At 38.9% G+C, this 18,661-nt stretch overlaps 1 protein-coding gene across 1 annotated transcript in view; it reads right to left on the reverse strand.

Annotated features, from left to right (window-relative positions):
- The window catches only part of plekhg4b (pleckstrin homology domain containing, family G (with RhoGef domain) member 4B), a 142,523-nt gene that overhangs the window by 29,829 nt on the left and 94,033 nt on the right, over positions 1-18,661 (reverse strand). The window contains exons 10-17 of the mRNA XM_066716039.1: positions 13,957-14,055; positions 13,264-13,406; positions 12,660-12,798; positions 11,207-11,329; positions 10,767-10,958; positions 9,498-10,366; positions 8,399-8,648; positions 7,856-7,945 (exon numbers count right to left, since the gene is read on the reverse strand). Of these exons, the coding sequence (XP_066572136.1) occupies positions 7,856-7,945; positions 8,399-8,648; positions 9,498-10,366; positions 10,767-10,958; positions 11,207-11,329; positions 12,660-12,798; positions 13,264-13,406; positions 13,957-14,055 (1,905 nt within the window). The remainder of the gene's footprint in view (positions 1-7,855; positions 7,946-8,398; positions 8,649-9,497; positions 10,367-10,766; positions 10,959-11,206; positions 11,330-12,659; positions 12,799-13,263; positions 13,407-13,956; positions 14,056-18,661) is intronic.

Raw genomic sequence — 18,661 nt, forward strand, 5'->3', positions numbered from 1 at the left:
ATGTTAATGAGGGAAATAAGTATTTGACCACTTTGACTTAGTACTTGGTGGAAAAACCCTTGTTGGCAATCACAGAGGTCAGACGTTTCTTGTAGTTGGCCACCAGGTTTGCACACATCTCAGGAGGGATTTTGTCCCACTCCTCTTTGCAGATCCTCTCCAAGTCATTAAGGTTTTGAGGCTGACGTTTGGAAACTCGAACCTTCAGATCCCTCCACAGATTTTCTATGGGATTAAGGTATGGAGACCTTAATGTGCTTCTTCTTGAGCCACTCCTTTGTTGCCTTGGTTGTGTGTTTTGGGTCATTGTCATACTGGAATACCCATCCACGACCCATTTTCAATGCCCTGGCTGAGGGAAGGAGGTTCTCACCCAAGATTTGACGGAACATGGCCCCGTCCATCGTCCCTTTGATGCGGTGCAGTTGTCCTGTCCCCTTAGCAGAAAAACACCCCCAAAGCATAATGTTTCCACCTCCACGTTTGACTGTGCGGATGATGTTCTTGGGGTCACTCCTCCTCCTCCAAACACGGTGAGTTGAGTTGATGCCAAAGAGCTCGATTTTGGTCTCATCTGACCACAACACTTTCACCCAGTTCTCCTCTGAATCATTCAGATGTTCATTGGCAAACTTCAGACGGGCCTGTACATGTGCTTTCTTGAGCAGGGGGACCTTGCGGGCGCTGCAGGATTTCAGTCCTTCACGACGTAGTGTGTTACCAATTGTTTTCTTGGTGACTATGGTCCTAGCTGCCTTGAGATCATTAACAAGATCCTCCCGTGTAGCTCTGGGCTGATTCCTCACCGTTCTCATGATCATTGAAACTCCACGAGGTGAGATCTTGCATGGAGCCCCAGACCGAGGGAGACTGACAGTTATTTTGTGTTTCTTCCATTTGTGAATAATCGCACCAACTTGTCACCTTCTCACCAAGCTGTTTGGCGATGGTCTTGTAGCCCATTCCAGCCTTGTGTAGGTCTACAATCTTGTCCCTGACATCCTTGGACAGCTCTTTGGTCTTGGCCATGGTGGAGAGTTTGGAATCTGATTGATTGATTGCTTCTGTGGACAGGTGTCTTTTATACAGGTAATGAGCTGAGATTAGGAGCACTCCCTTTAAGAGAGTGCTCCTAATCTCAGCTCGTTACCTGTATAAAAGACACCTGGGAGCCAGAAATCTTGCTGATTGATATACTTATACTCCAAATACTTATTTCCCTCATTAACATGCAAATCAATTTATAACTTTTTTGAAATGTGTTTTTCTGGATTTTTTTGTTGTTATTCTGTCTCTCACTGTTAAAATACACCTACCATTAAAATTATAGACTGATCATTTTTTGTCAGTGGGCAAACGTACAAAATCAGCAGGGGATCAAATACTTTTTTCCCTCACTGTATGTAGCTACTGAATTGAATATGTACTATGTATTTTATGTATTATTTATTATAGCACTATTTGTTTTTAGCACAGCTAAATTGGTGATTTCCAAAAGCTTGTGATGGAAAGTGCATAGCAAATTCACAGGATACCTATTCTTCATTTAAGAATTGTTTTTAAAACAAATAGTGTACATTGCAGTGCTGATGCGATCATCATTAAAATCAGACATTCATGTTGGTATTTTTGGCACAGAACCTCCACACACAACATATCTGAAATCACACATTTGTAAAACTTAAAAACAACAATAACAACATTGAAACGGATTCTGTTGTGTTCAATTGATTTAGAATTTGCAATGTCATCCGCGAGAGGAAGTTGTAGAGTGTTACAGTGTACTGAGAGATAAAGGTGGCGGAATAATAAAACTTTGCTTGTTAGTTATTAAGTGTGCCTTGTTATTCGGCTCCAGAACCTACAACAAATTGGCGACGAGTTGTGACTGGTGCTGTACTGCTAACAGCTTTCTGCCTTCCTTGCGTGGGAGAGCTCGCAATTGCATTCCCGACATGGATGAAGATGTTCGATGTTTGTTGTTATCGATGCTACGAGGAATGAATGGCATGAGCCAAGCATACGTGCAGTCCTGCTTCATTGCTTAGGGACAGTGGGACAGAGAATCTTCTATACATTGCCAGACACAGGTAGAACGTATGATTCTGCTGTTGCTGCTTTAAAAACCTACTTTACTCCGAAGGTGAATGTTGTGATCGAACGGCATAAATTCCGACAAAGGGCTCAGCGGCCTCAGGAGAACACGCTACAATATGTTGCGGCCTTGCGTGAACTACTACTTAAATGGTTAGATTATACCTTAACTTAGATATATGCGATACCAAAAAAAAAAAATGTGACTTTTCCCCTAATAAATATGTCTTTTTATGCATCAAAACATGTATTTTTTATGGATTCTCTTTACCTGGTGTCATTAAAAATACGTTTTAAAACTTACTGAAAGTAAACATCAAAATAAGTACCACATTTATCATATTACCCTTAAGACCCTTGGATGAAAGGACAGGACGGTGATTTCTCCTGTACGAGTGGGGGTGCCGACGGTATGTGTAATCTGATTTGGATCAAAAGATCGGGGGCTATTACTAAGAGACCTGGGGCTTAAGCCCCGGAAGCCCGGGTCTAACGACGCCGATGATCCTGTACACACACTGCACGTAAAAGACCAACATAAGCCATGGGAAATTACCTTTATTTAAGCAAATCATCAGGTCTTAAAGTGCACAAGCAGACGTTTCACAGCTCATGCTTTCATCAGTGCTTGGATAGCACAGGTCACATAGCTTGTTTTAAAGTTTTGATTAAATAACTTTAAACTTGATGACTCGTAACAGCGTCGCCTGTTTGTAATGTCTGCAGAACTTTAAAATGAGCTTCGTGAGCTGATTATTTTTTTTTATAAATAAATGTAATGGTCATTTGTGATGACTGGACTCTTTTACATGCAGTGTGCGGACATCTTTCCTCATAATTACATTTTCACAAAACATTCCAAGCACGTATTTTGTAAAATATGATTTATATTACAAATACTACATTTTAAATGCATTCCTTGTTGTAATATACAGCGATGTAAGTAATAATATTAACTGATATAATTATAGTAAAGAGCAGAACAATGTGGTTAACCCCATTGTAAATGACTGGAATTCTGTGGTTCGCACGTCTTCCACTGCTGAGGGGAAAGTGTTCGAAAAAATACTTTTCTAGAAATACACGGTGTATGTTGTATTTCAAACCCAAAAAGTTTGGCTTAGACCTGTATAAAAAGTTAAAGTAGACGGGTACCGCCACCTCTCATATCAGTGCATTTTATATTCAGACAAGCAGTGCTCGTGTACAAAACGCTTGTTAACCTGCTATTGGTGGGGATGTATCCTATCAAATGACACCTTCATTAGGGGTGTGCCTGAAATCACCATCTGGGCTTGAGCTTTTAGAGAAGGGGAGGGACCAAAAATCTCGGTCCAGCTGCTCCGTCACTCAATAGGAAAAGATGGGTTTTCACACTGGTGTACAGAGAAACAGCCTTTAGTTTAGACACACAGCTTTATGTTTACTGTATGTGATGTGCTTTTTAATACTAATCTATGTAGTATTTCAATCGGATATTTCTTTAATTTTTTTTAATAGTAATTGGAAAACAGCGCACATAAATGCTTGCAAACCTCTTCACAGAGAGCTTCTACACTCTGTGATAAATGTTGTTAGGGAATGTTCGACCTCCCTACTACTCCGTGAAATGCTTCGGTATCAGATTGTTGAAAAGGCATCTTGTTCAAAAATTCGAGAACGACTTTTGTTGGATCCGGGCCTTACTCTCGACAAGGCTATTACACTTGCTTGCCAGATAGAGTCCGCCATGGCTCATGCTTAGTCTACTGTTCCAGAGTGTTTGCTCCCGGTGCAAGCTATAATTGTGGTGCCTAATAAATTCCAAAATAGGAACAAACTGTCTAATCGCAAAGCACAGATGTGCTCAGAAACCTCGTTCTTGTTTCCACTGTGGTTCTTTCTCTCACCTTGCGAATGCTCCCAGGTGCCCTGCACTGAAAAGCAAATGTTAAAACTGTGATAAAATGGGTAATTTTGCACGAGTCTGCCATTCTGCTCAGAAACTACCAGTGGAGGTTCCTGAGCTTACAGTCTTGTACCTCGAAGAAACCGCACAGGGGTAGGCTAAAATAGTGTGCACTGTTACAATTAAAACACTGAATGCACCTTCGAACAAAATTGACTTATTTGTCGATACTGTCTCTTCTGTTTATATCTTGCCCGCCAGCATGTACCAGTGTTACTTCAATGATTCTCCCCTCACACCACCTACAGTGAAACTTGTCACTTATTCCAAGACTGACCTACCTGTGCTTGGTTGCCTTTCTGCTGCACGATGATGTGTCCACCCCAGCTACTTTTTACATCGTCAAATCTGGTACTCCCTTATTAGGTATGGACTTGGTGACTGCTTTGCACTTGCACATTTCAGGGAATACTGTGCTATCTTCCAAACCTGCTGTACCTGTACAATAGTTGTCTGCTGCCAGCCAACAGAAGCCTATGGGCTGCGCAAAAGGGTTTGTTCACCAAGTGACAATTCGTGAAACTGTGATACCACTGCAACAGAAACTATGCCGCTTGCCTCTTTCGGTCAAAGGTGCAGTCTCCATTGAACTACAACATTTGCTGGATGCTGGCATAATTGAGATGATTGATGCCTCTGCTTGAGTCTTGTCTATTGTGGTTACCCAAAAGAAATCAGGTAAAATTCGAATGTGTGTGGACTTACGTGAACCAAACAAGGCAGTTATCATTGATAGTTACCCGCTCCCACATATAGAGAAACTGTTCTCAGAACTCAGCGGTGCCAGAGTCTTTTGCACTAATTGATTTAGCGAGTGTTTAGCATCACGTGCTTTTGCACAAAGAGAGCCGTGATTTGACTGCCTTTATCACGCACAAAGGACTGTTCAGGTACTGCCGTTTGCCCTATGGACTAGCCTCTGCACCTTCTGCATTTCAGAAAATGAGGTCGTCAATATTGCACAGACTTCTTGGAGTACAAAACTACTTGGACGATATCATAATCTACGGAAAATCTTCAACCAATCACAACCGACACCTGCATGCTGTCTTACAATGCCTGAAGAAGTCAGGACTGCAGCTCAATGAAAATAAATGTACCTTTCGCCAAGACAGTCTCTGCTTTCTTGGTCATGTGATCACTGCCGATGGGCCTGATACCGAGCATTTTGCCTCTATCCTTAATGCACCTGCTCCAACTGATGCGGCTATGCTTACCTTGTGCTTTTTGGGTCTTACCTCGTGGTACTCCAGATTTATGCCGAATTATGCCACTGTTGGGGTAAAATTGCCCCCTATGTATTGTATATACCCACTGTATAATACTCTGCATGTTGGGAGAACAGAGTACAAGGATTTTTATATAACATATTCATATACTAACTGTTGGGGATAATTAAGTTTGGTATGCATACTGATTATTTAACCTACTGTAACCATGTAACTCATTGTATTGTATTATTTTTGTAGGAACAGATGCTGCAGATTTGACATTGACATATCTCACTGGAAATGTTGCCGTGGCTGGGGGGCTGAAACTTGTCATTAATGCAGAAATAACATAAATAACATACTCGCGCATAGCTATTTCTGTGAAAGTCTAGACACTTGAACTCACGACCATCCCCTCACCTCTATTTTGGAAATGTCAAACCACAATCTCCCTATATTTATATTATATTTTGAGGAACAGCTCAGAGCTGACAACATAAACAATATACATGCTGCTCTTCAGACAAACCAGAAATAAGATAGAGTCCCACATCATCTACTGCTAGGCAAACCGTGCAGACATGTCAACCGAAACTGTCGAGTGTGTTAGGGGTTATAATATTGGACACATTTCATGTCTGCCTAGCAACTAGATCTGTAATATGATATGTCCTGCCCCGGAACTCTGACTTCTCACATGTATAAAACTGTGTGCTGTTGCAAAAATAAACTGAAGACAAACGATCTGGCATTGTGTCGGTGACTCCAGGGGTTATCCTAGTCCAGGGGTTATCCTAGTCCAGGGAACCTGAAGGGTTTACTTCTGGTGAAGTGGTTGTACCTTAACAGCCACTGTGTGGTGCTTGTCTCAGACTGAGTTTATCTGGACTGATGCTGCACAGTGCAGTTTTGAGCACATTAAACAGCTGATTGTGCGTGACTCTGCATGGCCATATTCAACCCAGCTCTGCCAACGTTAGTCGCTACTGACGCTTCCAATTACGGCTTTGGGGTATTTTAACCCAAATTCACCCGGGGGGACTGAACACAAGTTGCATTTGCTTCTCACACTTTTTCTCCTGCTAAACGTGAATACTCTGTTGTTGAGAAGGAGGCACTTGCTTGTGTTTGGGCAGTGGAAAAATGGAGGATGTACTTGTGAAGTTGCCGATTTACTCTGCACACCGGCCATCAAGCCGTTACCACATGTCTCATGTTACCACAGATATCGTTGTTTAATTTCAAGTGTCTGTTCAGTCACAAAGGGAATCCATACCAGCTTGTCAGTTACAAAGGTCCACAATTTACATCTGCTGCCTTTGCTGCTTCTCTACAAGAGAGGGACATTAAACGTATGGTCTTCTGTTTATTATCCACAGTCGAATGGGGCAATTGAGCACTTCAACCAGGTTATAAAGGAGTGCTTACAGACCGCAAATCAAGAGGGAAATCAATGAAAAACTTTAGTGCCTGAATTCCTCCAAAACTACAGGGCTATGCCACATGCAACTACAGGTGTCTCGCCTTTTGAACTTTTACACGGGCGGAAAATGTGCACAAAGCGTAATGGAACATTAAGCAGAACCCCGATTGCTGCTTCAAATCAGCCATCTGATGATCAGGTTCGACAGAGAGTACCATTGGATGCAAGAACAGGTGAAAACATACACTGATAAGAGAAGAGGAGCCAAAGTTCCTGTCTTTAAGGAGGGTGATCTTGTACGCATTAAGAATCTGCTGCATGTCCATAAGGGCTTTCCTAAATTCAGTGCACCAGTCGAGGTGAAGAGGAACAAAGGACAGAGTACCTGATGAGTGACGGGAAGACCTGGAATGCATCTCATTTTACACTGTACCCTGAACTGCCACCTACACCTAACCCAACGGCTGTTTCAGCACTGAACCACAGAAAATCACCTGTGCCAACCAGAGTGCAGCGGGTCAGACGAAACCCAACTTCCATACCACAAGGATTGAATACTTATGCAAGCAAGATATTTCTTTTTTTTTTTTTTTATTCTTAAAAATATTACCCTACATATAACCAATGTCACTCTTCAATATGTGATTTTCATGATTTTAAAATAAAATATCAAATATAAAATTTATAATTCAGTAATATGAGAGAATTTATCAGGTGTCTGAATACTTTTGCAAGGCACTGTATATACACAATAAAAACAGCAGTGAATAATAGCAATACAATAATAGTGAAGCAGACAGAGATGTATTCAAAATATAATTTTAAATCGCCTATGCCTAAGTCTAAGTTCAATAATGGTAATATGCATATATATAAAATATATATGTAAGTAAGACACAACTTGTGACCCAATCATAGTAAAAAGAGGCAGAGCATCAAAGAGCATTAGTAGATGAAGCAGGTAGCAGGGGGAGGGACAGCCTGCATGATGCTAACGACAGCCTATATGCTGCTTTTTTTAGACAATTGCATTCACTGAGTCCCATGGTAATGAGAATGCCCCACCCCTTTTGGGTAGTATTCTCAACTGGAAAGATAACCAAGGTTCTGAAGATGGTGAGACAGTACATTTAAACGAGAACATGTTCAAATTATGGTCAACGTTGGAAGATAATTCACCTTGAAGAAACCATTACCATGACTGGCAAGCAAGGTATCAGATTGAGGCTTGTTCTTGCTATACAAAGCATACATCCCAAACTGCTCCTCCTTCAAAGAAAAGTAACAGCAGTGTCATAACACAACAATTTTGACATACAATTAAATGTAAAACATTATATTATTATTATAAATACATATTTTGTTACTATTCACTATAGTGTATTCAGTAATACTATGTAATTAGTGTGTGGATGATTATCACTGAATAAATGTTTAATATGTTATAATTACAGGACTACTTCACTACACTTCATTTGAAATCAAGAGAAAAGAATGTATTATTTTCTGTGTATTTCGACCTTTGGTTGTGTTGATGATCACATTTATACTTAATTCAGGTAAGAAATAATTATGTTTAAAGGTACAAATTATTACATTGATATTGATGTTAAGTTACATTTATTTCCCGAAATAAATGTTTATAAACATCCAAACAAAGCTGTATATAAAAATGCACTGTATGGGTATGTACAAAATGTATACTGTAGTTTAAATGCTTACATGTCGTAGGAAACAGCTGCTGACAGACAGTGGGTATTCCACACAGTGCTCCAACTCCTTGAGAAAATACTGGCTGTGAAAATCATACAGCTTTTCCAAGTTCCCAAATATGATGTTACGTTTTCCTCTTAAGTCCTGTGGTAAGTCCATTCTTTCCATTTCAGGAAAATAGTTCTCAATAATGTAACAGAGTGACCGTACATATTCCCTTTCTGTGGTAATCATTTCATCCATTATGTGCTGTATTTTTCTGTTGGAAGATATCATAAATCCTGGTTGAAATATATTTGAAAGAAAAATGCACTTTCATGCACATACCAAATTGTTAAAAAGTACCCTATTAAGTATTTAATTTTGTTACAGGTATTCCTTATGCCACATTGTATTTAACACAAATACATACTTTTTTAATGTCTCTAATAACACATTTAATATTTTGATTAAATAAAAATGCAAAACTATTAAAAACATATAACCTAGCTGAATCCTGTCTGTTAATAAAATGTCAATACTTAATATTAAACTTGAGATGAAATAGTCACCTCATATTCTTATGCTGTGTAAATTGGGAAACATTTATTTTACATTCACAGTAATGGATATTTGCTCTTGGTAAAACAAAGAATCATTGAGTACTACTAACTACTAACATTATTATTATTATATATAGTATTATAATTGTAAATTGCAGCAGGTGGATCAAAGTTGATCTGATACACATTCTATTATTTGTGTTAAACATTAATTGTTTTTGGTATATTATCCAATACATTTCCTTCTATGTAGAAAGAGAAATCTCTGGCAGATATGAAGGCATCTATTACACAATTTCTTAGCCAGGGTGACTTACAATTGTTACAATATATCACTCACATTTTACCCATTTATACAGTTGGGTATTTATTAGAGCAATCTAGATTCAGTACTTTGCTTAAGGGTACAACAGCAGTGTCCCCTATCTGGGACTGAACCCACAAAACTGCTCCAGAGTCCAGAGCCCTGAGTCTTGCTGCCTGTAGCATCATCATCAGTTACTATGTATTTCCTTATTTGTGGTTGGCTGGTGGGTCAAAGTTTTAATTTATTATCTTTCTATTACCTGCTTTGCTTATTCAAGTCTGCATCTGGCTGTCTGCTGTGCATTCTGGGAGGGGAGGATAAACTGCGACTTCGGCCTAGCAATGGACTTTTAATGTCTGATCTCTGCAACGTTTTCTCTGAAGCCACATTATTGGCCACTTCCAGGCCTTTGATGTACATCCCTGTGTAGCCATGGTGACTCACTTCACTATGACTGCTCTCTCTTGCAGAGAGGTCATAGTTTGTGGTTTTCTTCATAATTTTTTTAAATGGCTGTTTCCAATGTCGTGTGGTTGGGGAGTATATGGGTTCAGACTGGCAGGAGGCAGAGGACGAGTCCACAGTGCAGTCACTGTCTGTGTCATCGAAGACAGAGTGACACTGGCCAAGTTTTTCCACATCAGAAGAAAAGGGGTCTGTCAACAGAAAGTGACTGGTACAGAAGGAATTGGCATCCACATTGGCATCCTCCTGTTCAAAAGAAGGCCTCACTCTGGTTTCTAAAGATATTTTTTCTGTGTAAATATAGCCGTCACTGATGTGTCTGATTGAAGTTTTCCCAAGTCCTTCTGTTGATTTGTCAGATTGTGATTTAGTTGCCAGTGGACAGACCTTGAGATCTGCATTTGCATTGGACAATATTTCTTCCAAATGCTGTCTAGTTTGTTTGCATTTCTGCCAATAAATATTCCACTGCTTCACCTCTCTGGCACTGTTTAGCTTCATCACCATTTCATTGAGTGTTCGGAAATTCTCCAGTGAGAACTTCTTAGCCTCACGATGATAGTCCTGCAAGATCTTAATCACTCTTGGGGAGAATTTGCCAAAACTATTTTCTGCATTCAACTGCCTAAAGTATTCATTGCAGTGCTCCATCCACTGGTTAGCCTGTGGAATTAGAATAGAGTTGGTTACTAATAGCAACTGTTGTAGCATTGCATTAATTAAGTGGTTATATTTTGATATCCACAATCTAGATAAGTAATTCACTGAACATACAGATTAGACCTATGACTGATCAGGTTGACAATAATATTTCATGGTTTATAACGGTGAAGCTGAGTTTACATGTTTTATATATAAATAAATATGAATGTATGATCACACTTGTATGCTTCTCATCAGTACCAACATCAAAAAAAGCATCGCACACAAAAGTTTTTCCCATATGTTGGCTGGAACAATAGGAGCTAGTCAGTCTTGAGTAGTTTACAGCTGTAATAGAAACTAATAATAAATATTACGCAACAGAAGTAAAGAAGCAAAGCAATAAATACATAAATATTACCGTATCATAAAACTCATACAGATTGACCAATATCTCCAGCTCATTCTTCCGTATCTCACTTCTGCAGAGAATATTGTTCAGATGTTGTTTAAAATCGTGGATTTTTTTTTCCAGATGAACTACACTTGGCAGGGAGCAGTTACTGATGCCTTTAGATTGTTTGATTAGTTGCATCCCTTTTTTGTGTTGTCGCTATGGAGGCATTGGGAAAAAAATGTAATCAGAAAACATCTGCATCTTTTTATTTCTTTAAAGCACATATTTCACCATCAGGAAGATTTCTGTAACAGTGCATGCAGTTTACTTGGAATTCACAAGGTTGACAGGGCTTGCAGGCCTTTATAAATGCCCCTGTATATTAGGACTTAGGAAAACAAAACATTAGTTTAATTATGGTTTTTCAATTAATTGTGGTTTTCATGTCTATCAGAAATACATACTAAAGACTCTTCAAGAAATTCAGTTAAGCTTGTCCGCATTTGCTTTAGAATACTTGAAGAAAAGGTAATAGAATCCAGTGGAACAAGATTCTTCTCTCCCTCGACACAGAACCACAGTTTTATCTGTTGGTATAAAACAAACAATTAAAACAATAATCCGTTTAATGCATATTCAGAGTGTTTCACAAATTACTTATATGCATCAAAGTTACACCACTCTCAGTTTTTGTGTTTAACTCAGAGAAGAATAATAAAAATTAATGGTTAACTATGGTTGGCAACGCAACTATTAGAATTCAGGGAAGTGATTCATAAAAATCATCAAATCATTTCTCTGATTCATTAAACCATTGCCAGGATACATTGTTGTATCAGCATTTTTAAGGTAATGGAAGTTTTATGACAATTTATAACCTTAAAATAAAACAAACATAACAATTACCTTTCTTCTCATTATACATGAAGTCTAAAGAATGAAATAAAAAGTAATGAAATAGAACCAAAGCTGTTTTCTGTGAAATTATAGGCATGACAGCTTGTAACTTTAAAATTAGGCTAATATCTTAATGTATTTTACATCAGTAATACTAGAAAGCATGACAAATAAAACCAAATTGGAATGACACAGAATGACATTGGAGCTCTATAACAGTCTTGGGAAAATGTACAGTTAAGAAGAAATTCCAAGGCTGTCATTTCTGTTTTCTTTGACTTCCTATTAGGAGAAGAAAGGTATTTTGCAAGTGTACCATATAATTATTTGAATTCCACAAAGTGATTGCAACAGCTCAAACATTACCATCTGCACCACATATAAATTATGATTGATTAAAAAATTATAATGTCAAACACCACATCTAACAAGCTCAAATACAACCAGAAACAGGTCTATTGTATTACCACCAGCAGCTAAGAATGTGGTATTTTTCCAAGCCAAATTTTCCAAATTTGCTGTCAGAAAATTGTTTAATAAATCACTGTAAGAGTATTAAAATGATGTAAAAGCTATGTCTTTTGAAGGTATGTCTCCTGTCATGATAATATAACTACTATGCCAGTCACTCTGTTTTTGAATCTGGGAAAATCACAATAATAGCCTCTACTGCCAAGTACAAAACAATGTCAGGATTTAGAATTTGTGGGTGTTATGAAGTTTTGATTTGGTACATGCCATAGTGTGTCAGTTGATGTTATATTTCTCAGACATGAGAAATATACCAATATTCGTGTGATATTTGTGGGAAGCATTCACAAGATACCTCTCAGAATAAAGAATTGCAAATGATGATCAGAATTCCACCAAAAATAAAATAAATTTATTGAATTTAACCAAAAAATATTTGTCATTGAGTAATGTATGAGTCTGATTAATCACTTCTCATTTTGTATCCTTAACTAACTTGCAGCTCACTTTCTTGTTCTACACCTTTCACACAGTTTCTTAGTGACTTACCTGGTTACTTCCTTCTTCAAACTTACGTATATCCAGAAGACTTTCTAGCTGTTTCAGAGATTTGTTGGACAGAATGACAAGCTTGTGAACCTCTTCATCCACCTGATTGTACAGCACTGTAACTCTATCAATGGCATCTCTGGCAAAAAAATGTAATTAAAGTAAATCAATTTTCTTCCTTTCATACACATATTGAAAGTGACTATACAATACCGTGCAAGATTAAACTGCTATTATATATTGGTCTGTTTTCAAAATACAAATAGTAAAGGTGCTATTAGGCCCCCTTGATTGTTGGTGCTTTAGTAGGATTTCACCCTGCTGTTTCTTGAATGTAGCCAAAGAACTACATGGCTGGGTAGCTTGTTACAGACCCCAACAAGTCTTTAGAAAAAATGCTTCCTTTTTTCATCTTCGTCTTAAACATTCCTAATCTTAATTTGCACCTGTGACTTCTTGTTCAGGTTTCATTTTGCAGTGTGAACTAGTTCGAGCTGCCTATTACTGTTAGGAATTTAGATTTTCTTATATGAAGTGCTTTGCCATGTGTACATATTATGGGTGCTATATCAATGCCATTTTAATGAACTGAGGGACTGATTACCTGTAGTTCTCATTCTCACAGTACTCCTCTTTTTTAATTCTGGCCAGGATGGTTCCTCCCTCAAGTCGGAGTTGAATTAAGTGTGTGTCATCCAGCACACATTTCATCAGCCTTTTTTGCTTATTTATTACTTCGACGACTTCCTGAAACAGTCAAACCCACACAATGCAATGTACAACTGTTAAAAAATGTCATACCCCCAGAGAAATAATTATAGGACCAATGTTTTTTAGCAAACTTGTTTTTCTGTATGAGGAAAAATATCCACACAATAAAAATAAAAATGAAAGCTAGTTGAGGAACCTTTCACAATAATAAACTATTGAGATATACTGGCGATAGACTTTGGCATGATTGTTTAATAATTTTAGACAATGTAAAACTGTTCCACCTAATGACAATTACAAGGACTTCTCATGTGCTTAGGCTTCTTCAACTTACACCAAAGACTTTCAATTAGCATCAGACTGGCATTTGATACATTGAATAAGCCATTCCATAACCTTGATTATATTCTTTAACCATTCAGAAGTATGAATGTTTTCCAAATCTTAAGAAGAAATTATTACATTTATGCTTTCTCAAAACGTCCATAATACAACTTCCATCCTAAGCCACCTTCAATAACAAACAATTATGAGAAAAAAAAATTGAGGACAGTCCTGTGTCTGTATGGTTAAGGAGTTGACTGACCTGTTTTGTGTTGAGAGGATTACTGGAGTTAAGGTTTGAAATTGAGTTGTGTAGAGAGGAGATGGCTGCACTGCAGCTACTCGCAAAAGAGTCAATTTTCTGCAAGAAAAAAAAGAAGTGACAATGTGACATGAAGCAATACTGAAAGCCTGCAAACAGGTTATTTTTAAACACATTTAATAAACATTTTAATCTGCATGGTTTCATTCCATGACAATATCAATTGTGCTCCTTAATCAGAGAAACTACACAATAAATGTAGTTTGGTTATGAAGTTAGTTTGCCTATTCAAACAACTGTTTCCTGACAACTGTGCACTGTAGAACAATGCAATCTGGTACACAGAAAACTGGGACAATAAGGATCATGTCTACATGAACAATGACAGTACATACCTTAAGGCATAATGTTAAAACCATCTGAAACTATGATAGACATGGTTTCTCTCTACAATATCAGAGAACTTTCAATATTAAGTTTACACATTACTCTACTAAAAAGAAGGATAGTATCTCTCCTGTGTTGGCCTCTCACCATTGGATTCCTGTCAAATACAGAATTCAATTTAAAATTGTATTGTTTGTTTATAAGGGTCTGAATGGTTTGGCTCCTCAATACATAGTGGATCTCCTCTCTTACCATCACACCTCTAGACCTCTTCGGTCCTCAAATAGTCTGCAGCTGACTGTTCCCAGGTCACACCTAAAACTGAAGGGTGACCGTACCTTCTCAATTGCAGCCCCATGACTGGAATAATTTACCTTCCCATATAAGGTTTTCTCTTTCAACTTTTGATGGTTTAAAATCTCTTCTTAAAACTCAATTGTTTTCTGTAGCTTATGGAAATATGCAGGTTTAGTGGCACTCTTTTTTTGTTATTGTGTTTTTCATGTGTTCTTTGTGTTTTGTTATGAATTTTATAATTGTTGATTTTGTACAGCACTTTGTCCAACAGTCGTTGTTTTTAAATATGCTATATATATATATATATATATATATATATATATATATATATATATATATATATATAAAAGTGACTGACTGACTGACTGACTGACATGGAACTACTTATTTGATTATGTTATCCCACACATTTCATTACAAATCTCTGCAAATGTATTGCTTTTTAGATTTCAAATTATTTCATAACTAACTTAAAATAGAAAATAATAAACTCCAGAGTTTGTTATCAATCGATATATCACCACTTCTTGGGGGTGAATGATGCATTATTTTAAATACTGTAATACACTAAAAATATACTACATGGCCAAAAGTATGTGGAGACCTGATCATTGAACATCTGATTCCAAAATCATGGGCATTAATATGGAGTTGGTCCCCCCTTTGCTGCAATAACACCCTCCACTCTTCTGTGAAGGGTTTCCCCTAAATGTTGGAATATTGCTTCAGGGATTTGCATCCATTCAGTGTTCAAATTAATCTCAATGGTGTTTGTTGGGGTTGAGGTCAGGGCTCTGTGCAGGCCAGTCAAGTTCTTCCACACCAATCTCGACAAACCATTTCTGTATGGACCACACTTTGTGCACACTGAAACAGGAAAGGGCCTTCCCAAAACTGTTGCCACAAAGTTGGAAGCACAAAATCATCTAGAATGTCATTGTATGCTGTGGCGTTAAGATTTCCCTTCAGTGGAATTATGCCCCAGTGGAACAGCCCCAGACCAATATTCCTCCTCCACCAAACTTTACATTTGGGTAGGTAGTGTTCTCCTTCTCATTACATCCCTCAGACAGCCAGATGGTGATTCATCACTCCAGAGAACGTGTTTGCACTGCTCCAGAGTCTAATGGTGGGCGAGCTTTACACCACTCCAGCCGACGCTTGGCATTGCGCATGGTGATCTTAGGCTTGTGTGCGGCTGCTCAGCAATGGAATCCATTTCATGAAGCTCCTGATGAACACTTCTTGTGCTGACATTGCAATTTCGAACCTGGTAGTGATTGTTGCAACGCAGGACAGACGATTTTTTCATGCTATGCACTTCAGCACTCTGCGGTCCCATTCTGTGAGCTTGTGTGGACTTCCACTTGGTGGCTGAGCTGATTTTGTTCCTAGACATTTCCACTTCACAATAACAGCACTTTCAGTTGATCGAGGCAACTCTATCAGGGCAGAAATTTGACAAACTGACTTCAGTACGGCCCATTCTACTGCCAATGTTTCTCAATGGAGATTACATGGTTGTGTGTGTTTATTTGATTTACCGGTCAGCAATGGGTGTGGCTGAAATAGTCATATCCACTAATAAGAACGGGTGTCCACATACTTTTGGACATGTAGTGTACTTCCAATGAAAAGGTATAGTGATTACTTTCTCTGTAATACTGCATATTAAAACAGTTCAACTTATTAAAAATAAATAAATATTATAGATAGATATAAATATACAGTATATATATATATATATATACACTGATCAGCCATAACATTATGACCACCTGCCTAATATTGTGTAGGTCCCCCTTTTGCCGCCAAAACGGCCCTGACCCGTCAAGGCATGGACTCCACTAGACCTCTGAAGGTGTGCTGTGGTATCTGGCACCAAGACATTAGCAGCAGATCCTTTAAGTCCTGTAAGTTGTGAGGTGGGGCCTCCATGGATCGGATTTGTTTGTCCAGCACATAACACAGATGCTCGATTGGATTGAGATCTGGGGAATTTGGAGGCCAAGTCAACACCTTGAACTCATCAGACCAGGCCACCTTCTTCCATTGCTCTGTGGTCCAGTTCTGATGCTCACATGCCCATTGTAGGTGCTTTCAGCAGTGGACAGGGGTCAGCATGGGCACCCTGACTGGTCTGCGGCTACTCAGCCCCATACGCAACAAACTGCAATGCACTGTGTGTTCTGACACCTTTCTATCAGAATCAGTATTAACTTTTTCAGCAATTTGAGCTACAGTAGCTCGTCTGTTGGATCGGACTACACGAGACAGCCTTCGCTCCCCACATGCATCAATGTGCCTTGGCCGCCGATGACCCTGTCACCGGTTCACCGCTTTTCCTTCCTTGGACCACTTTTGAGAGGTACTGACCACTGCAGACTGGGAACACCCCAAAAGGGCTGCAGTTTTGGAGATGCTCAGACCCAGTCGTCTTAGCCATCACAATTTGGCCTTTGTCAAAGTCGCTTAGATCCTTACGCTTGCCCATTTTTCCTGCTTCTATCAACTTTGAGGACAAAATGTTCACTTGCTGCCTAATATATCCCACCCACTGACAGGTGCCATGATAACAAGATTATCAGTGTTATTCAATTCACCTGTCAGTGGTCATAATGTTATGGCTGATCGGTGTATATATATACAGTACTGTGCAAAAGTATTAGGCAGGTGTGAAAAAATGCTGTAAAGTAAGAATGCCTTCAAAAATAGACATGTTAATAGATGATATGTATCAATTAACTAAATTCGAAGTGAGAAACAGAAGAAATTTCTACATCAAATCAATATTTGGTGTGACCACCCTTTGCCTTCAAAACAGCATCAGTTTTTCTAGGTACACCTCCAAACAGTTTTTGAAGGAACTCGGCAGGTAGGTTGGCCCAAACATCTTGGAGAACTAACCACAGTTCTTCTGTGGATTTAGGCAGCCTCAGTTGCTTCTCTCTCTTCATGTAATCCCAGACAGACTCGATGATGTTGAGATCAGGGCTCTGTGGGGGCCATACTATCACTTCCAGGACTCCTTGTTCTTCTTTGCACTGAAGATAGCTCTTAATGACTTTTGTTGTATGTTTGGGGTCGTTGTCATGCTGCAGAATAAATTTGGGGCCAATCAGATGTCTCCCTGATGGTATTGCATGATGGATAAGTATCTGCCTGTACTTCTCAGCATTGTGGAGACCATTAATTCTGACCAAATCCACAACTCCATTTGCAGACATGCAGCCCCAAACTTGCAAGGAACCTCCACCATGCTTCACTGTTGCCTGCAGACACTGATTCGTGTACCACTCTCCAGCACTTCGGTAAACAAACTGCCTTCTGCTTCAGCCAAATATTTCAAATTTTGACTCATCAGTCCATAGCACCTGCTGCCATTTTTCTGCACCCCAGTTTGTGTGTTTTCATGCATAGTTGAGTCACTTGGCCTTGTTGCCACATAGGAGGTATGGCTTTATGGCTGCAAGTCTTCCATGAAGACCACTTCTGACCAGACTTCTCTGGACAGTAGATGGGTGTACCAGGGTCCCACTGTTTTCTGCCAATTCTGAGCTGATGGCACTGCTGGACATCTTCCGACTGAGAAAGGGAGGTAAGCATGATGTGTCTTTCATCTGCTGCAGTAAGTTTCCTTGGCTGACCACTACGTCTACGGTCTTCAACATTGCCCGTTTCTTTGTGCTTCTTTGAGCTTGGACAGCACATCTGAAAACCCCTGTCTGCCTTGAAATTTCTGCCTGGGAGACACCTTGCTGATGTAGTATAACTACCTTATACTGTTATAGCTGTTTCTGTTTCAGTTAATTATTATGTTTCAACCTACATATTGAATTGATCATTAGCACCTGTTTGGTATAATTGTTTAATCATACATCTGACTATATGCCTACAAAATCCATGACTTTGTGCAAGTGTACCTAGAAGAATTGATGCTGTTTTGAAGGCAAAGGGTGGTCACACCAAATATGGATTTGATTTAGATTTTACTTCTATTCACTCACATTGCATTTAGTTT

The sequence above is a fragment of the Amia ocellicauda genome, chromosome 10 (genome assembly GCF_036373705.1).
Source record: "Amia ocellicauda isolate fAmiCal2 chromosome 10, fAmiCal2.hap1, whole genome shotgun sequence".
NCBI classification, from domain to species: domain Eukaryota; kingdom Metazoa; phylum Chordata; class Actinopteri; order Amiiformes; family Amiidae; genus Amia; species Amia ocellicauda.